General features: G+C 35.9%; 1 protein-coding gene across 1 annotated transcript in view; it reads right to left on the reverse strand.

The window, feature by feature from the left end:
• Window positions 1–894: 894 nt before the first annotated feature.
• LOC131066959 (agamous-like MADS-box protein AGL11) overlaps window positions 895–25462 on the reverse strand; it is a 219519-nt gene continuing 194951 nt past the window's right edge. The window contains exons 4-5 of the mRNA XM_058001863.2: window positions 1042–1141; window positions 895–960 (exon numbers count right to left, since the gene is read on the reverse strand). Of these exons, the coding sequence (XP_057857846.2) occupies window positions 895–960; window positions 1042–1141 (166 nt within the window). The remainder of the gene's footprint in view (window positions 961–1041; window positions 1142–25462) is intronic.

Consider the following 25462-nt stretch of genomic DNA (forward strand, 5'->3'; position numbering starts at 1 on the left):
CACAATTCATAGAGCAACTTAGAAGGCTTCCCTAGTGCACATACAATGTCGACATCATCAAAGAAGACACGTCCTTGGTTGATAACTAAATGACCCTTTGCTTAGGACATTAGGCTACCACATTGGGCACATCTGACTAGGCTGAGTGCATAACATACTGCACCAACTTTATGCACATAATAGATATCAATCATTTTTGGTGTCATTGCCAAGGATGGTGTCAAGCTAAGAGATTCCTTGGGTTTTTAAAAGTTTCTTCTTGTTTTCCTAGAGGCCAGTCAACACATATCTTGTAAACTAAAATAGAATATATATCAGTTTCCTCATGTACCTAAGTTTTAAATGCCTTGATTTGATTTTGATTCAATTTTTTTCTATTTCACTCAATTATATATTCACTTTAGAAATATTGTTAATTGAATTATCATTTTTCCAAATCACTTTGAGATATTTTTAATTTTATTTCATTATATAATTATTCCATAATGAATCAAGTTTGTAGTTTTCATTAATATTTTGTTACATACAATTATTTAAAATTATATTTATTTTTATTGATAATATATTTTATCATATTAAAGACTCTAAGAATAGTATCTAAATTTTATATTTATTTATTTATTTTTAATTATTATATTATTTATTTAACATCTATAATAATTCATTTCTAATTCAATTTAAAAATTAAAGTGAATGTCTGCATCTCTTTAAAATTATTTACAATTATAAAAAATATTTGTATTTTAAAATACATAATTATTTAATTTTTAAATATTTAATTATGTCTAAAGTTAGCTTACATTCATTATTAAGTGATAAAACTTAACAAGAAGTTATGATTTCTAAAGTTTTATATTTTAAAATATTGTAATTTATTTAAATAAGAATTTCAAATCATAATGTGATTTTTTTGTGTACCTTCTTTTGTAGGAGCTTAATCTCATCGAGCAGTCGTTCATTCTACATATTGAACATTTTCAAATGTCAAAAATTAGGTAAACCTATTCAAAATGTAAAAGAATACAATAAATTAAAAATTACCTTCTTTGCTCGCACTTGATTTATTCTTGTTTGAAGAAGGCTTTCTAATTGAGTTAATTCTTGTGTAGTTGATGGACCAAGTCCTTCACCCATTAATAATCTACAATATAACATAAAAATTAATAATTTTCAAAATATATAATATAAATTTCATCAAAATATAATTATTTAAGTTCATTTAATATAAAGATGCATGCCTACACATGAAGAAAAATATATTCTTATGCCAAATATTATGAAAATTTTAAAAAACAAATATTTTATTATTATTAAAAATAAAATTTATTCTTTGCATGCTACTTTATTATTTGATCAACTTAAAATATATTTAGCATATTACTCTAATATTAATATCAATTTACTTATAATTAGTTAGCTTACAGTTAATTAAATCATTTTTTTTATTCTAATGGACATGGTAAAATCAATTGGTTATCGTTGATTGAAAGGGTATAAAATCATATTAACTTGTGGTGTAATATGTTGGCATTTGGCATAACTGATACAGTTGCAAGTGATGTAGTTGAAGTTGGATGACTGCACCGGTAAAGGGTAGAAGTCTATTTGTGATGAAGAGATTGAGATTCTATGAATAGATGACATGATCAGTTATTTGTATTGTCATTGATAGCAACTGATGTCAAATGATGTTCCTGATGTCTTGTTTTGTCATTTAAGTGTTTTGGTTTACCGACAAAGAGCTAAAGTTTGTGAAATAGGACTTTAACCGGTAAAGAAGATGTGTTTTGATTGGATCCGATGATCGACGATGATTGGTGATTTGTGGTTTAGATGGTGAACTTGTATCATGGAAAGGTGTATGTGACCGGAACCTGAACTTGTGGAGATTAACGAAAGGCATGTTTCAAATTTCTGATGAAGTTTTGCGAAGGTTTTAGTAGATTTTAAGACTAGTGAAGAAATCATCAAACCGATAATGATTTCTATTATGACGGTGATCAACGATGAGTCTACATGAAGTTGGTAACACGGTACAACCCGAGTGAAAGATTTAATTATTGTTTTGGAGCGATTCAAGGAAGGAATTAGCAAAATGCTTAGTAGTGTGTTTTGAGGGTTTCACTTTGGTACATATCGGATTTCCGTGATGGGTTAGGATCAACCAACGGTTGATATTGCATTTTAATTTGGTGTAATGATCTGTATAATGATCTGTGATGATCTCTTATGATTTGAATTGTAAATTCATGATGTAATTATGGTTTTGTGGTCGACCTAGTTGAGATGGCTATTTAGGATGACACAGTTGATATTTATGGTGTAGGTGGTCTTAGAGAATGTGTTAAGCCATCCAAGAGAAGTGTGAGATCTGCGTAAGAGTTGCAGAGTGTTGTGTATAATTGGATCTGATCAAACAAGAAGAGAAGTGCAAGTAACAAATCATTCTTTCACTATTGTTCCCTAAGAGTTGCAACAGGTTAAATCCCTTAACCGGGTAGGTCTTAACAAGCCTTAAACATTTAAGTCCCCTAATAGGGCATCTCTCAAAAGAGTGTTAAATCCTGTCATGAGGTTGATCCTAATAGATCATCAAGCTCCTAACTAGACTGCAAGGCAAATCCCCTAACTAGGTGACTCCTAATAGGATCTGCTCCCAACCGAGTGTATTGTAAGCTCCTAATAGGGTGCACTTCAAAAGAGCACAAATATTTGTGGGTGCCAACTCCCACCATGGTTTTTCCCTATTTTTGTTTCCGCATCAAAAAATTATGGTGTTCATGTGTGGAATGGTTTTCATGTGATGTTCTTGTTTATGTTTCATTTCACAAATTATTTCTAAGACACTGGTTATGATGTTTTATCAGAAGTTTTTCAGAGGTTATTGGTACTGATAAGGAGTTGTTTGAGAAAGTATCAAATCTGATTGATAAGGTTAATGAGTTGGTAAATGATCAAGTTTATATGATTACTTTGGTGGTGAAAGTATTGATAGTTGTGGTAAATGATTTGATTAATGTGTTAAGAAAATCTGATAAAGAGGTTATTAGATCTGATTAAAGAGGTCGAGATATTTGTTAAATGGTTTCAGATATAAGATAAGTTTGTTTTTGAGTTAAAGTTTCAATTGGTCTTAATAATGATCCACCCCCCTCTCAGTATTAACCAGATCCTCATAGGATTAACAATTGGTATTAGAGCTTTGGTCCTCTATGTGCAGAAAGCCTAACCACTTGAGGAAAATATTATGAGGAATTCAAGATGATGAAGAAAGAGGGTCCTAAGTTCAACAAGGACAACTACAAGATTTGGAAAGATAGAATGAAGATCTATATCAAAGGTCTTGGTGCACAATATTGGAAGCAAGTTGAAACAACATATGTTGCTCCTACCATTACTCCCTTGACACCAGAACTTAGAGAGAAACAAGCTAACATACAAGACCTAGAAGCTATTGTGAGTACTTTATCTAATTCAGAATATATTGATGTTAAAGTATTAGAAAATGCAGGTGAGGTTTGGGAAAAGTTAGAGACAATCTATGGAGGAGATAAGCATGTTCAAAGAGCCAAAGAAGAAAGCTTGAGAGGAAAGTTCGATGACATGAGAATTCTTGAAGGAGAGAATATTGCACAGTATGATCAGAGAATCAAAGAAGTTGTTGGCGACATTAAGGGTGCAGGAGGTAAAATAGAATATGATGCAATAGTAAGTAAAATACTCATAACTCTTCAACCTCAGTATGCTATAAGAGTATCAACAATCCAAGAACTTAGATCTATTTCAAAGGATAAGATAATGGTTGATTCATTAATTGGTAAGCTTATAACTTTTGAGTTAAATAGTTTTGACAATAATGTGACAAAATATACTGAATCCACCTTTAAGCTTTTGTTACTGGTTCATCTACTAGAAAAGGAAAAGATTTATGTCAAAATCATGAGTACAGGACAAGTCGTGGAAGTAACTGGGAAATGAAGACAATAAAGATCAAGTGATGGAACTTGAGGCACTGTTAGCAAAGAGATTTCCAAGAGGCATTGGTAAGAATAAATGAAATCTACCTTTGAAGTGTTTCTCTTGTAGTAAAATTGGTCATATTGTTGCTAACTACCCTAACACTGATAAGAAAGAGAATTTTTGAAGATTCAAAGGAAAGGGCAAGAAACATTGTTATGTTGTAGTAGATGAAGGTGTGACTGATGCCGAGTCAAAAGAAGAAGATGACAATGAAGAAATTGTGTTTGTAGCGGTGAAGGAGGAACTGTCTAATGAAAAGGCACTAGTATGTCATATGAGGAATAGTGATGAATGGATTATAGAAAGTGGCTTCTCACACCATATGACCGGAGATAAAAGTAAGTTCATAACCCTTAATGAATTTGATGGAGGTGTTGTTAGATTTGGAAACAACTCTCCTTGCATGGTGAAAGGTAAAGGTTAAATTTCCCTAAATTGGAAGAGTAATGCCGATGATGTGTTTTGGGTTCATGGTCTTAAGAATAATCTTTTAAGTGTTGTTCAACTCAATGATAAAGGTTATTTGCTTGAGTTTAAGAGTGGAGTCTGCAAAATTCTTGGAGGTAATGGTGAATTGATTGCTACTAGGAAGCAAACTAGAGGTAACTTATTCCATTTGAATAGTAATATTAATAATTGTCGGGTTGCAAGAATGGAAGATAGTTGGTTGTCGCATAAAAGATGCTGTCATGTTAATTTTGATAATTTGGTTAAGATAAGAAAGTGAAGTATTGTAAGAGGATTACCCCAACTTGTCAAACCAGATAGTGTGATATGCAAAGATTGTCAAATCGATAAAATGACCTCTATTTCTTTCAAGAGAAAGAATTGTATTTCTGAGAATGTTTAGATTTGGTACATACTGATCTCTGTGGCTCTATGAGAACAAAGAGTTATTACAGTGATAGGTATTTCATGATATTCATTGATGACTATTCTGAAATGATGTGGGTGACATTTTTATGAGAGAAATAAGAAGCATTTAATAAATTTTAATCATTTAAAGCTCTGCTTGAGAAGGAAATCAGTAAGAACTTGAAGTGTTTAAGATTAGACCGAGGAGGTGAATTCACATATAATGAATTTGTTATTGTGATGGACATGGTATAAAGAGATAGATGTCTTCTCCGAGGACACCACAATAGAATGACATAGCAGAAAGGATGAACACAACAATAGTTGAAGCCGCAAGAACCATGTTATTGCAGGGTAATGTATCCAAAACATTTTGGAGAGAAGAAGCCAATACTGCTGTATACACTTTAAACCGGGTACTGGTAAAGAGAGGTAACAATAAGATACCCTATGAGCTATGGTATATAAAAACACCTTGTGTAAGTTATTTCAAAATATTTGAAAGTCAATATTTTTTTAAGAGAGATAACTACACTGAGAAATTTGATGCAAAATACGATGAGGGAATTTTTCTTGGTTACTCTTCTAAGAGTAAAGCATATAAATGTTACAATAAGAGAACTAATAAAATTGTTGAAAGTGATAATGTAAAAGTTGATGATCTATCTAATAAGTCTGAAGGTAAAAGTAGATCAAAATCTGAAAAAGGATGCTAATGAGGAAAAGTTTGTGATCATTAAACTGGAAGCAAAGAATAATGAAGAACCGACAAATGTAGAATTGGATGCTCAACTGGTAAGTGATGAAAGTGAGGAAGAAGATGCATAATCAACATATGCAATACCTAGATATGTCAGATTGAATAATTCACAAGAGCGGATAATTGGTGATAAGAATACAGGTGTGCAAACTGGGAGAAAGATATGAGAGAACTCATGTTTGATATCTACAATTGAACCCAAGACAGCTAAGGAAGCACTAATGGATGATGATTGGGTGAATGCAATGAATGAAGAACTAGATCAAATTGAGAAGAATCAGACATAGTCACTTGTTCCTAGGGATAAGAATGTAATTGGAACAAAATGTGTCTTTAGGAATAAATTGGATGAAGAAGGAAATATTGTAAGAAACAAGGCAAGGTTAGTCTACAAAGGGTATGCTCAAGAGGAAGGTGAGGATTATGGTGAAATATTTGCACCTGTTGCTAGATTAAGAGTAAGAATGCTATTGGCATTTTATGCATATAAGGGATTTAAATTTTACCAAATGGATATCAAGTTAGCCTTTCTAAACGAGATTTTAGAAGAAAAAGTATACATTCAACAACCGAATGGATTTTCCTTGACCAAGGATAAAGACATGGTATGTAAATTGCATAAAGAACTGTATGGTCTTAAGAAGGCATCGAGGGTATGGTATGAGAGATTACAAGCACATTTGATCAAAATTGGAATCCAACGTACCAATGAGGACAACAACATCTATTTGAAAACTGATGGAGACAAGATGCTGATAGCATAAGTACTTGTTGATGACATAATTTTTGGTGGAAATGATGATATGTGTATGGAATTTGCTGATATAATGAAAAAGGAATTTGAAATGTCTCTAATAAGTGAAATTAATTTCTTTCTTGGCTTATAGGTTCAACAACTGGATGGTGGTATCTTTATTTGTTAGACCAAGTATATCAAAGAGGCATTGAAGACTTTCAGCATGGAAGACTGCAAATTGGTAGCAACACTGATGGTTACAGGTTGCAAGTTGTCAAAGGAAGATGATTCCCTTGCTGTTAGTAAAAAAGAGTACAAATCTATGATTGGAAAGCTACACTATGTTATCCATAGCAGACCAGACTTTGCTCATGCTGTTGGATTAGTGGCTAGATTTCAAAAAGAGCCTAAGGAGAGTCACATGGTGGTTGTGAAGAGATTTGTTTTGATATCTCAAAGGCACAATAGACTATGGTTTATGGTATTCCTATAAAGGAGATCTTACTTTGGATGTCTTTACTGATGTTGACCAGGTAGGTAATGTGGATGATCAGAAAAGCACAATCGGTGGAGCTTTTCTACTTGGAGGAAGATTAGTGGCATGGACGAGCAAGCAACAAACTTATGTTTCTCAATCTACAAGTGAAGCAGAGTATGTAGCTGCATCCATGAATTGCACGCAAATAATATGGATGAGACATGTGCTAGAAGGATTCAAGATAGATATGTCAGAACCAGTGACTATCTATTGTGATAATACAAGTGCAATAAACATTTCTAAGAATCTTGTACTTCATTCTAGAACCAAGCACATTGAATTGAAGTATGACCTCCTAAGGGAAAGAGATCAGGAAAAGGAGGTGAAGATGGAATATGTGAAGAGTAAAGATCAGTTAGCTGATATCTTTACTAAGCCCTTACCGAAGGCTACCTTTGAGTTTCTTAGAGGTAAACTAAGGGTTAGACCCCTACACTAGAAGAGCTAGAATGATGGAGATCCATCAATCTTGTGGATTTCATGTTTAATTTTTACTAAGGATTAATGAAGGTGCATGATACTCCTTTGGGGGAGCAAGTCTGATGTAAAGTTCTGATTTAATGCTCTGTTATAATTTTTCTGATTTGAGTAGCAGAGATGATGGAAAAGACAACAACAAAAATGAAGACAAGTGATGTATTTACATCTTTGGTATTGTTGTAAAAGGGGGAGAAGAAAAGAATAGAAATCAGACATGGCATATAAGGGAGAAGTTTAAGATTAAAAGATCAGATTGAGAGAAGCATTGGTTAAGGGGGAGATGACAAAAGGAGGAGAACCAACAAATGATGTGATATCAGGAAGTTAGTTGTAGATAATGATGTTACTCTAATTGTATATCTGATTAGTGTTGGCATCAATGCCAAAGGGGGAGACTGTTGGCATTTGGCATAACTGATACAGATGCAGGTGATGCAGTTGTAGTTGGATGACTGCATCGGTAAATGATAGAAGTCTATTTGTGATGAAGAGATTGAGATTCTATGAATGGATGACATGATCAGTTATTTGTGTTGTAATTGATGGCAATTGATGCCAAATGATGTTCCTAATATCTTGTTTTGTCATCTAAGTGTTTTGGTTTATCGGAAGACAAGGTTTACTGATAGAGAGCTAAAGTTTGGGAAATAGGACTTTAATCGGTAAAAAAGAGATGTTTTGATTAGATTTGATGATCAACAATGATGGTGATTGCAGTTTGGATGGTGAAATTGTATCATGGAAAGGTGTATGTGATCAGAACCGAAATGTGTGGAGATTATCAAAGGTGTGTGTCAAAATTTTGATGAAGTTTTGCTAAGGTGTTAGTAGGGTTTAAGACCGATGAAGAAATCATCAAACCGGTAATGATTTCTATTATGACGATGATCAATGATGAGTCTACATGAAGTTGGTAATACGACACAACCCATGTGAAATATGTAATTATTGTTTTGGCACGATTCAAGAAAGAATTTCTTGGGAATCAAAAAAACACTTAGTAGAGTGTTTTGAGGGTTTGACTTTGGTACAAATCAGATTTCTGTGATGGGTTACGATCAACCAACGGTTGATATTGCATTGTAATTTATTATAATGATCTGTATAATGATATGTGATGATCTCTTATGATTTGAATTGTAAATTCATGATGCAATTAGGGTTTTAAGGCCAACCTAGTTGAGATGGCTATTTAGGATGACACAATTGATGTTTATTTTGTCAATGGTCTTAGAGAATGTGTTAAGACATCCAAGAGAAGTGTGAGATCTATTTGAGAGTTGCAGAGTGTTGTGTATAGCTGGATCTGATCAAACAAGCAGAGAAGTGCAAGTAATATATCATTCTTTCACTGTTGTTCCCTAACAGTTGCAACAGGTTAAATCCCTTAACCGGGTAGGTCCTAACATGCCTTAAACATTTAAGTCCCCTAATAGGGAATCTCTCAAAAGAGTGTTAAATCCTCTCACTAAGTTGATCCTAATAGATCATCAAGCTCCTAACCGGGCTGCAAGGCAAATCCCCTAACCAGGCGACTTCTAATAGGGTCTACTCCTAACCAAGCGTATTGTAAGCTCCTAACATGGCTAAGTTCCTAATAGGGTGTACTTTGAAAGAGTACAAATATTTGTGGGTGCCAACTCCCACCATTGTTTTTCCCTATTTGGGTTTCCACGATAAAAACTTATGGTGTTCATGTGTGGAATGGGTTCAGATCTAAGATAAGTTTGTTTTTGAGTTAAAGTTTCAATTGGTCTTAATACTGATTCACCCCCCCCTCTGTATTAACCGGATCCTCATAGGATTAACATAATAGATGGCTATCCATTGAGGGAAGACATACCTTGATTAAAATTATTTTATAATTCATACCTATTTTTTGGCTTTCTTTATCTCAAGTATCCAAGAGAGTGCTAAAAATAATAGGGAAATTTTTTGTGGAAAGGGAATATGGACAAAAATGGTATTCAACTTACAAATTGGATCTCAATTTCAAAGAAAAAAGATGAGGGTGGCTGGGATCTTAAAAATATTCATTTTATTGTAGTAGCTCTTACTACCAAGAGTGTTTGGAGGCTTATTTCAATAAGGGGACTATTGTATAACACTCTTTACTAGAAGTATATTGCTCCAAAATCTATTGTTGAGTGGGTTAAATATCTAGTAAAATTTCATGTAGTGCTTCTATTGTCCAGAAGAATGTTCTTTCATTCCCATTATTGGATATGGGATGACTTAGAAGGTAAAAAATGGCCAAAATATTAGAGTGGGAGATGATATTGTGTTGGCTTTAGGGATTCTCTTCTACTCCTTATGGTTTAACCAATATATTATTAGAGAAAGATATTATTACTCTTGCACCTACTATTGATCCTAATACTAAAAATATTTGGCAACAAGGGTGGAAAAATCCCAAGAGGATTGGTCTGTACACTATTAGTTTGTGGTGCAAGACTTTATTTCTTGTTGTAGTCCATGATGTTGATTTTTGGTGGTGGAAGAGTATGTGGAAGATTCATGTAGATATGGTCTTGTTGAATTGGATATAATGCTTATGATTTGTGTACATTGCACTCCTATCTTTCCAAGTAATTGGTGTTATAGCTGGTCTGGTTAGTAATTGCTATTGGCCAGTAGTCTAGTTCTCTATCAAAACTAGTCCAAGAAATGCTCCACATTTCTCTGTAGTGATGTTTCTGTTGGAGCTCAAAATTGTAGGTTGTTAAATTTTAAAGGTATGCCAAGCCTTATGATTGAATTTAACACTCAACTCTGGCCAACTGAAAAAATTAGTCAATATGATTGTAATTCCCTACGCTTCAGGTTTTGCTAGACCTAGGTGGGTATACCTTATTACCAAGTATCTTTATCCTATGATACTTGAGTAGATTTATGATTACAAATTTTGTCTTTAGGTCAATCTCAAATTGGCATAGAGTTTTGATATGACTTGATACCTTTTCCCCTACTTCTACTTCTATGAAATTGAAACTGAAATGTTATTAACTGAAATTTTGAGATTATAAATGTATGATTCTGACCAGTGCCTTCTTTGCCTATTTGGGCTCAGATTCTTATGAATTTCCTTTCTTAAAATTTCCTTGTTAGACAACAAAATTACCATCCACTATTAATCCTTTCGCACTTAATGATTCAATTTTAGTATGACAATTACCATACATGCAATTTTAATCTTTCTTAGAGAGAGGCTCATACAGTTGTTAATCCAAGAATATATCTCATCTTGTTCACACCACACAACAATGTAGCAGTCTGAAAATAATGAAATGACAACAATTGTAGAGAAATTTTAACAACCTTTTTATTTCTTAGCACCAAAATAATAAGCTCGAATTGAAAATCATCCACAATAATCATTAACACAATATAGGAATTGAAAGAAAATTAGTTTGTATTTCTAGCAGAGGTATATAAGTATATCTTTTTCATCCTCTCTTGCATAGAATAAACAATATTCCTTTTATAAGGAAATATCAAACATATATGAAACAACATCTCTTTTACAAATGAAACAAAAATTAGTTACATAATGTAACTAACCAAACAAGTCTTATAGCGATTTAAAATAAACAAATTCACAACCCCTAAGTGGTCTACATATTCTTGCTCCCTATAGGTAGTGATATTTGAGACAAAATTACTTATAAAATATTCTTTTCTATAGAGCCTATTTAGGATGATCTTCATGTTGTCCAGAATGTGATCTTCGTCATTGATCTCCTCTAGTGCTCATGGGTGTTCCAATGATATCAATTATTTTCACTATTCCCAAGGTATTGGTGTACCATCATTATCATTCAATAGTGAAGGGAGACTTTCAATGTCTTATGTATCCAACCAATTCATATCATCCTCCAATTCTTCTTTGTAATCAATTTGTTTTGACCACAACTTTCTGACATTTTTTGGCAACTTGGAAGATTCGGGATCTTGCACCTTATTGACTATTTCTTTCCCCTATTCTGTCAACCTAGCATGTTCTTGTAATGCCTTGAAGGTTCCCACATAAGTATTCCATTAATAATTTGTATACTACATTTCATTTAACTTATGGGTGACTAGTCCTTCCATCATGTCATAGATAACCTTTTTTCCTTGTTCTTCCTTTTTCTTCAATTTCTTCTGTAGCTTCCCTATTTGATATATCAAATAATTTGTGTCTTGTAGTGCTTTAGTAATCTGTTGCTCCCATTTATAATAAAATTTTTCTTTGTTAGGAATCAACCTCAACTCCTCTTCCAACTAATGAACACATTCTTCTGATTTTTATACTTTGCCCTATAGATGTCTCTTTCTTTCACTACATGTTTTATCTAGGCCTTGGTGAATTCTACCACATTAAAATTTTGGTCTACTATTTCTAAGGGATCTGTTTCACCAACCCTTTGGATCAAGAGATGAACAAATACCTTATCAGTCTCCACTAAGGTGGGCATTTTATTCTTGGGGTATAAGGCCCATTGCAACAACACCCTCTTTTTTGGGTCAAAACTAGAACCAGAGTATATTTTGTCAATATCTTGTAATGACATCCTCTTTTGAATGTCATGATTCTTTACAAAGCTATCAAATAATAAAGTAGAACTCATATCCCATCCAAATACAATAAGTACACCAACATCTTGTAGGAGCTGTCTTCCCCTAACAAGGGTCATCGCTGCAATTTTACTATCTACATCTTGTTGCAATTTGTCAAGTAATCCACCCTCATTATCCTGTGTCACTTCACCATCTTGTTGCTTAGGAAATTTTCCTTTGTACCTATATTCAAGAATGTCTTGAACTCTTGAGAATAAATAAACTCATCATCAAAAATAAACTTTTCACTAACAAGTTGTCTGATATCCTCTCTTTCTGCTATGGTTTCTACAATAACATCCTCCCCTTTTGGGACATGGGATGGATCCTACTCTCGGACATCCTCTGTATCAATTTGTATTAAGGGGGTAGGCTATGGGAACATACATAGTAGAGGTGTTACAAATTGTACATTTATTCCCAAGGGCTTTCTTGTATCCCTATAGAAGGCACTCAGAGGGACCCCTTCAATTATTTCAATCCAAATGAGCAATATTTTCATTGATGCAAGCAATGGGGTCCTGAATATCTAAATAAACATTAGAATTCAACAAATTATGATTCTTTTTCTATTCCTCAGCCCTTATCACCTTGTCATAAGCTTCTAGCTTATCTATAGCTTGTGGCTCACTTAAATTTCTAATCAGGTCATCCTGTATAAGTGGAACATGCTCATGACAACACAACTTCTATGATTGCTTTGCTGAGGTCATGAATCCTTTAGGGTCAAAATTGATCGTAGGTTCATCCTGTGCTAGGTCGTAATAGGCCAACTTATCTTTTATAAGATCATAACCTTTGGTGGAGAAAAATGTAAATTCTCCCAAGTATAGGTACCCATGCATAAGGGACTATTTCCCATCAGCTCCAAAATGTGTGGATCTCACCTTAGTGAGTTTCCTTATAATATCCAAATATGCAATCTTGTTTAGTACCGTTATAAGGAGTAACAAAGGTGTACCTTTAAATCCATACACTCTGATCTTTGTGTAGTCCTTGAGGGTATACTAATCTCCCCAATTGTGATTGATTAGATGCTATTAATCATACTCTTTAGGCCTAAGAAATTTTTGAATTTCCAGAGTTAAAGCATTATTGTGTGGTTGGCCAAGAAGTTAGCACAAGGTTTTAACAAAGTATTCTTCAAAACATAAGTATTGGGACCATGAGAATCTTTGATCCCATACAGCTGTCCACATCTGAATTGGCTTCTTCATGCCTTGTCTATCATACTCATTAACTCTGAAACCATCAGTCCACATATCCAATCCCTACCCAACATACAAGAGCATTTGCATAAACACAAAATAATATTTGAAATAAATTTCACCAGGGTTGGCATTGATTTTATCCACTCCAAGATTTATTTGGTTCACCATCATCAACACATAATCAAAGGGTTGAGCATCATGAATTTGCACATTTGAAACCAACACCATAGGAGATACATCCATAAGAATTTTAGCCTCAATCCCCATAATTTGACAAATTGAATAGTATGTGTATTTGAAGTATTTGTCAAATAAATCTAACTTGTATGGGGGTTCCTCATTCTCATTGAACACCTTGAGATCATTTCCATCTCTAGGCCTATGAGCTAACAACTTCCACCTCTTGCACAAATCCTCAAGTCTGGCATATTCACTTGTCAAGAGAGTGATATCAATAGGCTATTCCAAAGTTAGGTCTAGGTCAAACACTCTGGACATGTAGTCCCTTGTTATAGGAAACAATGGCTTCTCGGTAGCATCATGAATCACTTTGGTTGCAGGATCATAATTTTTGGCTAGCAGAATCATCAAATAAACATTAACATAGACGTTGGGGACTACCCATTTTCTGACATAAAAAACCCATGGGTTGCAAATAGGTTTTGCCTTGTTTCTTTTTCTGTAATGATACAACATTAATTCATACCCTCTTATGGGCATGGTGCAGGGGCACCTCCTCAACAAGACAATCATGGATCTGATGATTAAGATTAGGATCTTAGGATCATTGTGAATGTATTTTGTTTGTGAAATTTTCATGTATTCAATAAGGACCCCACCATGTAAACCAATGTCACAAATTAGGCATCCTAATAAGCCAATTTGGACAATTTGGTAAATAGGAGTAGTAGGATGTTTGTTTTGATGTTTTTTAGAATTTTAGGGTGTGTAGGTGGTGTTTGGTTGATCCAAGTTGTGTGGATCCAAAATTTGTGTTAATTGACAACTTTGTCAAAAAGTGCAACTTTTGCAAGCAAAAGTGCAACTTTTGCAAGCAAAAGTGCAACTTTTCCAATTTTTGTTGGTGTAAGCTTCCCAACAACTCCAAACTCCTAAAAATTTGGTTGGTAACCATTGGAGAAGGATATATACCTTGTGGACATGATTACCAAGGTTAGATTTATTGTTGATTGAAGTTTGAAGGCAATAAAATACTGAAAACTGACTTATTTCCCAAAAATTCTGAGTTTGCAGTGGTTGTACATCATTGTAAGAATTGGTTCTGACAAAACCATTCATGGAGAAGATAGAGGGTTGAATCACATTTTTTTTGGTAGTGGTTTGAGATCTTGATCTTCTGGGAGTAGTGAGAACCCTTCAATTTGTTGACTGCAACCCAGAAAACAAGGGTTTGGCTAGGGTTTTACCTAAAAATGGCCATATCTTGCACCTCCTTCCTCTAGAAATTATTTACTTTAGTGGAGTGTAGTTTTGGTCAATTTAATTTAAGGTTTTCATTGGTTTTTGTGGGGAAGGATCAATTGTGGAGAGTATGATGCAAAACTAGGTAGGCATCGACTACCTTAGACAAAATTAGGATAGTCACCCTAAAATCTTGTAGCGGTGGATTCTAGGTGTGCAACCCTAGAATTTGAGGTTACTTTTCATCCCCCACATTCTCATGAATTTAATTTTGTGATTGAGGACCAAGAAATGGGTGTTGCTTTGTAAATTAGGACTAATCGCCCTAATTAGGCCTTTAGGTTTGGGTTCAAACCCTTAGATTGCAGATCTCACCAATTCCTTTTGGGGATGTGTGTAGCTCCATAAAGGGTATCTGGAGTGATAAATAGTTTTCTAGGTTGTGTGAAATATTTTGGAGTTTAAGGGCAGAATACTCTCTAAATAGGGCTACTAGCCTAGGGGGTATGTTTCCAAAGGAAGTATAGAGAAAAGGTGACAAAGCATAAAACCAATGTTTGGAAAAGTTATTAGGTGTCATGAAATGACCAAATACAAAGCCCCCAAGAGAAAGAGTCATGGAGAGGTGTGGTGGAGATGTTGAGGCTATTTACTCATTTTGAGTAGGTGCAAGACTAAGGGAGTGTGTGTAGTTCAAACCTTAAGATGTTGAGTCCTTCCTTGTAGGATCCTTACTGTAATTTGAAGGGTCAAAACCAAACCTTTTGGACTTGTCCTTAGGTGTGTGAAGGGATCTGCATCAAGTGGTATTAGAGCTTAGGAGTGTCCTTTGAATAGAAGGAGAATTCAAGATGTCAGAGGAAGAGGGATCCCAAGATATCCCATGAAGGATCACCAATGTTGAGTTGACTGTCCTAGTGAATAAGCAAATGGCAGAGAGAAGAGAAGTCAGGTCTAAGAATTAGGCCTTGAGAGATGAGATGGACTAGTTGAAGGACAAAATGGAGAGGGGAGAGAGAGACTCTAGATGAGTTGAAGAAGGGGATGAAGAGGAGATCCCTAGGCAGGAAGAACTAGAGGTTCCTGCAGACCAGAGACCCCTGATGAATGCCCTCAAGTACATGGAAAGAAGAATAATGGATGTGAAGTTGGATCTGCCAGTGTTTGTAGGCAAGATGGAGCCTGATACAGTGATGGAGTGGATAGACTCCTTGGACAATTTCTTTGACAGTGAAGACATACCAGAGCACCAAAGGGTGAAGATGGCCCAATCAAAAATGAAAAGGGCTACACTGACTTGGTGGAATTTCATCCAAGATGAGAGGGTGAAAGAGGGAAAGAGAGAAGTTGCTACTTAGAAGAAGATGATGGATTTGGTGAAGGAAGCCTATGTTCCAGTGGACTATAATTTCCAATTGCATAAGAGGAGATATAAATTGAAGCAGAAGGAGATGGATGTGAGTTCCTACAAAGAGGAGTTCATGAAGTTGTGTGAAGACCAAGGTAAAGGAGAGTGAGGATGAAAAAGTGGCGAGATATCTCAATGGACTGATATTTTCCATTAAAGAAGATTTGAACCTCCACATCCCGGAGACAGTCCAAAAATGCTTTCAGTTGGCACTCAAGGTGGAGGATAAGCTAAAGAGAAGGCATAAACAAAATAGAAGAGGAAAAGGGAGACAACAAAGAAGGGGAAGAGGCCCTTTTAGAGGTAGAGGAAATGGTTTTGGATACCAAGGTGAGTCTATTCAAGAAGGCACCAAAGGAGAGAGCAGTTACAACCAAGGAGGAGGCTACAATCCAAGAGGGAACTTTAGGGGAAGAAGACCACCCTCTAGAGGAAGATACCAAGGAAGAGTACCTCCTAGATGTTACAACTACAAACAAGAAGGGCACATGGCTAATAGGTGTCTGGAGAAGGCTAAAAGCTCCATGGGAGAAAGGAGTAGCAACTTGATGCAAGAATCTAATTGCCAAAGTGTGGTAAGTGCAAACACCTATCAAAGCATCAATGCTCGTGATAGTTGTGGCTACCCTGAAAGAGGGGAGGCTCTGAGAATGAGGAGAGAAATGACCACCATGAAGGTACTTGATAAGGAGCCCCCACAAAGAAAGTATCTTTTCAAAACTACTTGCAAGGCAGGAAGAAAGGTATGCAAGGTCTTGATAGACTCCGGGTCTACTGAAAATTTTGTGTCACTTGAAATTGTAGAGAAGCTTAAGTTGAGAAGGTTGCCACATCCTTACCCCTACAAGGTCTCATGGCTCACCCATGGTCAACAAGCAGTGGTAGAAGAGAAGGCTTGGGTAGAGTTTTAGATTGGATCACAAGGATAGATTACTATTTGACATAGCCAAGATGGATGTATGTCATCTCTTGTTTGGAAGACTATGGTAGTTTGATTTGAAGGGTATTCATGATGGGGTTAGAAACACCTATTCAATCACTAAGGATGGTAAGGTGATAGAAATCTTACCTCCGATGGAGAATGAGATGGAACTAAAAGGGAAGGATGCCAAAGTGTTGTTGGTGGAAGGAAAGAAGTTCATGAAGGAGATTGTAGAGAAAGATGTAGTTTGCTATGCCCTCATTCCCAAGTCCAAGATGACAAAGAAGGAGCAGTTTGTAGAGAGGAAGGAAGAAGGACAAATGCACATACACCCTGTAGTCAGATAGTTACTTGATAAGTAAAAAGGCATCATCTTAGATGGAATGCCAAGATCCCTACCAATGGCAAGAGACATAAGTCATTGCATTGATCTACCCTACCAAATAAAGCAACATACAAGCTGACTCTAGACCATAATGCAGAGATGGCAAGACAAATTGAGGAGTTGCTAGAATTAGGGCTAATTGGAAAAATTCTAAGCCCATGCGCAGTACCTGCTATCCTTGTACTAAAGAAATAAGGCACTTGGAGGCTATGCAAAGACTCAAGGTCCAACAACAAGATAACTATAAGGTATAGGTTCCCAATCCCTAGGATAGAGGATTTATTAGATTGCTTGGAGAGTGCTAAATATTTTGTCAGAATGGATCTAAAAAGTGGATACCATCAAATTAGAATAAGGCCAGGGGATGAATGGAAAACAACTTTTAAAACCAATGAGGGGTTGTATGAGTGGAAAGTAATGCCATTTGGGTTGTCCAATGCCCCTAGTACGTTTATGAGGTTGATGAATGAGGTCTTGGTTGAGTTCATAGGCAAGTTTGTAATAGTATACCTAGATGATATCTTGATCTTTAGCCACACAAGGGAAGAGAGCCTCAAACATGTAGATATGGTCCTCAAAAGGTTACATGAAGAGAAACTAATGATAAATTTGGATAAGTGTTTGTTCATGCAGGAGGAGATCATTTACTTAGGTTTTGTAATCTCACAAGGTGAAGGTGAGTTGAAAATGGACCAGAAGAAGGTAAGTGCTATTCTATCTTGGCCAACACCTAAAAATATAAATGATGTCCAAAGTTTCCATGGCTTAGCAACTTTTTATAGGAAGTTTATAAGGGGATTTAGTCATGTTTATGCACAATGTTTGACACCATAAAAGGACAAAAGTGCAAGTTCAGTTGGACCAAGGAGGCAGATGACTCATTTGAAACTTTGAAGAAGAAAGTTGCAGAACAACCAATCCTTGCCCTACTAGAATTCAACAAGATATTTCAGGTGGAATGTGATGCAAGCCACATGGCTATTGGGGTAGTACTTAGTCAGGAAGGAAGGCCCATTACCTTTTTTAGTGAAAAACTAAATGATGCCAAGAGGAGATACTCATCCTATGATTTGGAGATGTATTCTTTGGTTCAGTCATTGAAGAAGTGGAGGCACTACTTGTTACCAAGGGAGTTTATAGTTTTCACTGATAATCAGGCACTCAGTTTCATAAACAATCAAGAGAAGTTAAACCACATGCACATGAAGTGGGTAGAGACCCTACAAGTCTTCACCTTCACCCTCAAGCACAAAAAGGGGGTCAAGAACAAAGTTGCAGATGCCTTGAGTAGGAGTGTCTTAACCATCAACCAAGTCAAGATGGAAAGTGTTGGCATTGCTCCTTGAAGAACATGTATGATGCCGATGAAGATTTTGGAGATCTCTACAAGGTATGTGAGTCTTTTGGTGAGAGATATCATGTTGAATTTTCTGAGTTTTTGATACAAGATGGATTTCTATTCAAGGGTGGATAGTTATGCATTCCTAAGTGTTCTATGAGATTGAATATCATTAGGGAGAAGCATTATGGAGCAATGACAACTCATTTTGGCCTTGACAAGACCCTTGACCTTATGAAAAGACACTACTACTAGCCTAAGTTGTAGGCATATGTTAGGAGGTTTGTGGAAACATGTGTGATCTATCAAAAAGCCAAAGGGAAATCCACAAATGGAGGTTTGTACCAACCCTTACCCATTCCTTCTAGGCCATGGGAAAGCATAAGCATGGACTTTGTGTTGGGTTTGCCTAGGACAAGGAAGGGGTATGACAATGTTTTTCTAGTGGTGGACATATTTAGCAAAATGGCTCATTTCTTGCCATGTAAAACCTCTTGTGATGGCTCATATGTTGCAGACTTGTTTTTCAAAGAGATAGTCCAGATACATGGGTTTCTTCTAAACATAGTTTCAGATAGGGATGTGAAGTTCATAGGTCATTTTTGGAGGACCCTTTGGAAGAAGTTGGGAACCAACCTAGCTTTCTCATTAGCCTACCATCCCCAAATGGATGGACAAATTGAAGTTGTCAATAGGTCCTTGGGGAACCTATTAAGATGCTTGACAAGACAACATGGAGAAAAATGGAACAACATACTATCACAGGCAGAGTTCTCATATAATGACACCATAAATAGAAGCACTGGGAAATCTCCTTTCCAAATTGTATATATCATCCACCCAAGGGGTGTATTAGAGTTGGGGTATTTTCCCAAGGAAGAGCCCATTAGTTCAGATGGTGAAGATTTTGCATTAGCCATCAAGTAGGTACATGATCAAGTGAAGTCTCATCTCCAACAATATACAAAGAAGTACAAGGCTTATGCTGACAAGAAAAAGAGGGATGTGCAGTTTAGTATTGGGGACTTGGTATGGGTGCATCTGAAGAAGGAGAGACTCCCAAAAGGAAAACACACAGAGCTCATGTAGAGGAAGATTGGACTGTGTCAGATTGTGAAGTGTGGGCAGAATGCTTATGATATTCAACTTCCTCCTGATCTTGGATTGTCACCCATGTTCAATGTATGTGATCTAACACCTTACAAAGGCAGTGGTAATGAAGAAGAGGAACCAATGCAAGTTGTAGCAGATGATGATATTCCAAAGCATGATCCACCAAAATCAAGCAAGGTTCTGGACACTAGAGTCATAAAGAGAACAAAGAAAAAGGAATACAAAGAGTATTTGGTGGCTTGGTAGGGCAAACCAGACTCTGAAGCATTTTGGATGACAAAAAACCAATTTTCCAATCATGGTGCAGACCTCCAAACTCCGATCTCAAGTGGGCTTTAGATCTCTTCTCCTGGGGAGTATGGTGTAGGGGAACCTCCTCAACAAGCCAATCATGGATCTGATGATGAATATTAGGATCTTAGGATGATTTTGAATGTATTTTGTTTGTGAAATTTTCATGCATTCAATAAGGACCCCACCATGTAAACCAATGTCACAAATTAGGCATCCTAATAAGCCAATTTGGACAATTTGGTAAATAGGGGTAGTAGGATGTTTTTTTTTATGTTTTGTAGGATTTTAAGGTGTATAGGTGGTGTTTGGTTGGTCCAAGTTGTGTGGATCCCAAATTTGTGTTAATTGTCAACTTTGTCCAAAAGTGCAACTTTTGCAAGCAAAAGTGCAACTTTTCCAATTTTGGTTGGTGTAAGCTTCCCAACAACTCCAACCTCTTCAAAATTATATTGGTAACTATTGGAGAAGGCTATATACCTTGTGGACATGATTCCCAAGGTTAGAGTGGTTGTTGATTGAATTTTGAAGACAATAAAATATTGAAAACTGAGTTATTTCCCAAATGTTTTGAGTTTGCAGTGGTTGTACGTCATTGCATGGATTGGTTCTGACAAAAAAATTCATGGAGAAGATAGAGGGTTGAATCACCTTTTTTTCGGTGGTGGTTTGAGATCTTTATCTTTTGGGAGCAGTGAAAACCCTTCAATTTGTTGACTGCAACTCAGAAAACAAGGGTTTGGTTAGGGTTTTACCTAAAATGGCCATATCTTGCACCTCCTTCCTCTAGAAATTATTTCCTTTAGTGGAGTGTAGGCTTGGTCAATTTAATTTAAGGTTTTCATGGGTTTTTGTAGGAAAGGCTCGGTTGTGGAGAGTATGATGCAAAATTAGGTAGGCATCTCTATGTGACTACCTTAGACAAAATTAGGACAATCACCCTAAAATCTTGTAGTGGTGGATTCCAGGCATGCAACCCTAGAATATGAGGTTAATTTTCATCCCCCATATTCACATGAAGTTAATTTTGTGATTGTGGACCAAGAAATGTGTGTTTCTTTGTAAATTAGGCTTAATCGCCCTAATTAGGCTTTTAGGTTTCAAAAGGGTTCAAACCCTTAGATTGTAGATCTCACCAATTCCTTTTGGGGATGTGTGTAACTCCATAAAGGGTATTTGGAGTGATAAATAGTTTTCTAGGCTGTGTGCAATATTTTGGAGTTAAGGGCAGAATACTTGCTAAATAGGGCTACTAGCCTAGGGGGTAGGTTTCCAAATGAAGTATAGAGCAGAGGTGCCAAAGCATAAAACCAATGTTTGGAACAGTATTTAGGTACCATGAACTAACCAAATCCAAAGCCCCTAGGAGCAAGAGTCATGGAGAGGTGTGGTGGAGATGTTGAGGCTATTTACCCATTTTGAGTTGGTGCTAGACTAGAGGAGTGTGTGTAGTTCAAACCTTAAGATGTGGAGTCCTTCCTTGTAGGATCCTTATTGTCATTTGAAGGGTTGAACCCAAACCTTTTGGAGTTTTCCTTAGGTGTGTGAAGGGCTCTACATCAGGGCATCTAGACATCCCCTAGGTTCTCATACTTGTCCCCTAAAACATTTGATTGAGATGACCTTCTTGACTTGGGGCCAGAATCAAGAAATTTGTCCATTAGATCTTGGTTCAGGTGCCTTCCCTCCTTTTGTTTCTTAGGTTTTGGTTTCTAGGGATTCTTTGTTTTAGTTGCCTTTTAGTTTTGATTTCTAACCCTAGGATTTTTAGACAAACTCTCCATTGCAACAAAAACTAAACAATTGAATTTGAAAAGATTTTTTTCTGAAATTGAGCACTTGTAATGGAATTACCAATTCGGAACCTGCTAGCTTCTCTTTCTAATATGCTCTATCTTCCATTGTCTAGATAATCCCACAGTGATTGAATGAATATACATTTTGTCTTTAAGTTTCATGAATCATCGTTTTGAGGGATAGTCATAGAACGATCATTAAATGTCTGAATTTTAAATTCATGTGAAATAATGTCAATTTGGCACATATTTATGTTAGAGGACTATAAATCTTGTTTCACCACCACTTGGGATTTTCAGTGTAGGTAGCAGTTTTGGTGAAATCATTTTTCTTTTATCCATTGTCTTCAGCTATGTCAAAACATTAAATTTTATTGATGTAGCAACTTTCAACTCCTTTGACATTTTAGTGGAGAACCAGATTTCGGTATAGTGCTTATGCCACTTATCGATTTGCGCAATTACATAAAAAATGACTGTTTTGACAAGACCATAATTAGGTTTTGTCGATAAAATATTCTGGTCTCCTTTCATATTTGTTGGTCCCACTTGGTTTTCAACGTAACATGCTACTTTGGTGAAACTATTATAAGTTTGATAGGCTTGAGTCACTACTCCAAAAACCATTAGTTTTGATAAGAGGAGCAGGGAGCTTCCTCTATGCCTTAAATTTTTCAGTATACCCCACATACCTTACCCCAATAAGCTTCCTTTTCATTATAGGATGTGCTTTCAAAAAAACATTTTTCGTGCTTAGAAGAATGACTACATTACATCGAAGCTCATGTTTTTGGTGAAACATAAAGGAAATTATATCGATTGAGAAACCTTTTTTGGTGTAACTAGCATTTTCAGAGAAGGTTATATTTTCTTTGCCGGTGCTACTTGCTACCTCAAAATGGTGTTCTTTTCATTGAGTTTCACACTAAGTCTTGCCGAAAAATAGCTTCCTCACCAAGAACATCTCAATATTCTCCATTGAAGCTATATGCTGAGCTCTACCCTTGTGGGAGCTCATTTTACCCCACATACAAATTGTTTTTGCAGTGTCATGTCTTTCATTAATGAACTTGTAACAATAATAACCTTATCTGATAGATGAATAAACTATTCTTCTCAAAATAGTATCATGGATACAAAGATCCTAGTGCAACTTGGAGGACATGTTTACAACATGTATGTTGTGTCTCTATTAAAATATTGGATGGTGTTGTGGTCTACAAGTAATGATGTTGTGTTATGTGTTTGACTGGATCTCTGAAATGAAGTGTTTACTATCAATTTCGTTGTGCTAGTATGATCTTGATATGAAGAGGTAAAGGAAGGAGTTTTGTTGGATGTTCATAGAACATCCTAATGTGCTCTACATGTTTCTAGAAGGGTTTTTTGATGATGCATGGTGATTGGAATCTATGTTTTAGGGTAACTTATTTGGTTCAATTGATTGGTGTGGTTCCTTGGCATGCGGTGAATCCTTGGATGTCTTCGCTTGCTTATAAGTTTGTGTGACATTGATTTTGGGTCCAACCTTGGTGTGTGAGAATTTGCATTGGGATTGTTCCTGTAAGCTATGTTTTGGACCAACTTCTAGCATTTTTTTAGTGATTCTATGTGTTGCCTTGTTGCTGATCTTTGGAGGATGATTGATAGCATGTGAATTGTTCCTAGTTTCTTGGAAATAAATGTTAACATGTTTTAGGTCCTCTCTATCTCTTAGGTTGGAAAAAACTCACCACAAATATGTTTTGGCGATTGGTTTGATGAGACCTATGCTTGTCCTCTATTCTAGATGATGTAATTGATTTTTACAATTTGAAGAAGATGGCATGTTTAGAAGATTAAGTTGATGATTGAATATGTGAGTGAGTGTGAGTAGATAAATTTGCGTGTTGTTCCTACATGATTATATCAATTACAGAGATAAATTGTAACTAAGTTAGTGTGTGGTGAATACCGTGGGGTTGGTCACTTGAGACAGAGTTTCAAGGATAACTTAAAATTTGGTTATTGCCAAAATTAGTATTGTTGAAGGCCTACTTTTTTCTAATTTAAATATTCATTGTATTTTGGTAATTGACACTCATCCGGTTTAGTTGTGTTGTCATTGATGGCAACACACACCATTTTTGGTTGGTCACTTAATTGGTACCCACCAATATTCATTGTTTGGCAACTGACATTCAAGTCATCCGATACACAAGGACTTGACATCAATAGACAAGGAAAAATGACAATCTAGGAACTTGTATATGAGGCCAACATAGGAGATTGATCCGACAGGTCTACACGACATCGATCAGTGGCATCAGTCACAAGTTCAATGCATTCATTTTTATCTAGGATGACATGTAAATAAATTGCAATATCATTGTAAGCCGACATAAGGCATTTATGTTTGTGTTTGGGAAGGGTATTAAGTCAATCCGGTTAGGTTATTTTGGTAACTAAAAGGAATATAGTGATGTGATAGTATGTGAACGATCTTGATCGAAAAAATGCGAAAGTAACTTTCTGTAATCTATCTTGGATATTGGTTTAGAGGTTTAGGAAGCGAAGCAAGATACCGGTAAGGGAGGACATCGTGAAAACTGGTACAAACTATGCTTTAACTGGAACACATCCAGCATAGCAGATGCATTTTCAGAGTTCAGAATTTTGTTTGTAACTCCATATTTGGTGTTTGTAGTCAGTGAGGCTCCTTTTGTGATGAGAAGTGTGCTCTAGGCTGTTGGTATTCCTGCATGTGCAGGCCCCTATTGTAATATTTATTCATTTGGCCAGTGGATAGATATTGTGGGCCACCAATCCCACTATTGTTTTTTCTCTGTGAGGTTTTCCATGTATAAATCTCTATGTTATGGTGTATGCTCTCATGGTTGCTTCATTTCTATTTGTTGTTATATTCTTTTATGATTACCAGTTACTGAAATATTTTGTTAATAAGGTTAAAATTTATCATGCCAGTAGAACATTTATTCACTCCCCCTCTCAGTGTTCTTGGATTCCAACAATTGGTATTAGAGCCTGGTGCCTTAGAATAAGTTTAACAACTTGAGGAAGATCTTGGATCCAAAATCCATGGAGATGAGTATGGAGACACAACTAGAAGTAGCACTTGAGGATTATGATGCTGAAAGGATGAAGAACTTGAAGTTGCAAGATGAATTGAACTTTGCAAAGGAATTCATTCTTATCCTACATGAGAGGCTGTCATCTGTTCAAGCTAGAAGGAAGCAACTTTTGCAAAATCAAGATAATAAAGTGAAGGATTCCCTTAAGGAACAATGTCAGAAGTTGAGTCAGGAGAATGGTGCGATTAAGAATGAAATGCAAGCCCTAACTATGAGGATGTGCAAGGAGATTGAAGACCAAAAGAATAATGAAGAAAATCTTGGAAAATCTCTGAAAGACAGATTTGAGGAATGCATTAGGCTGGCGCATGAGAATGATATGTTGAGAACTGAATTGGTGCAATCCCAAAATAATGAGTAAGAGTTGGAAAGATTGATAACAGTCCTAAGGGGAGATTTGGATACTGCAAATGAATACAAAGATAGATTTAAGGCCAGTTCTGCAAAACTTGATGA

The sequence above is a fragment of the Cryptomeria japonica genome, chromosome 3 (genome assembly GCF_030272615.1).
Source record: "Cryptomeria japonica chromosome 3, Sugi_1.0, whole genome shotgun sequence".
Classification (NCBI taxonomy): Eukaryota; Viridiplantae; Streptophyta; class Pinopsida; order Cupressales; family Cupressaceae; genus Cryptomeria; species Cryptomeria japonica.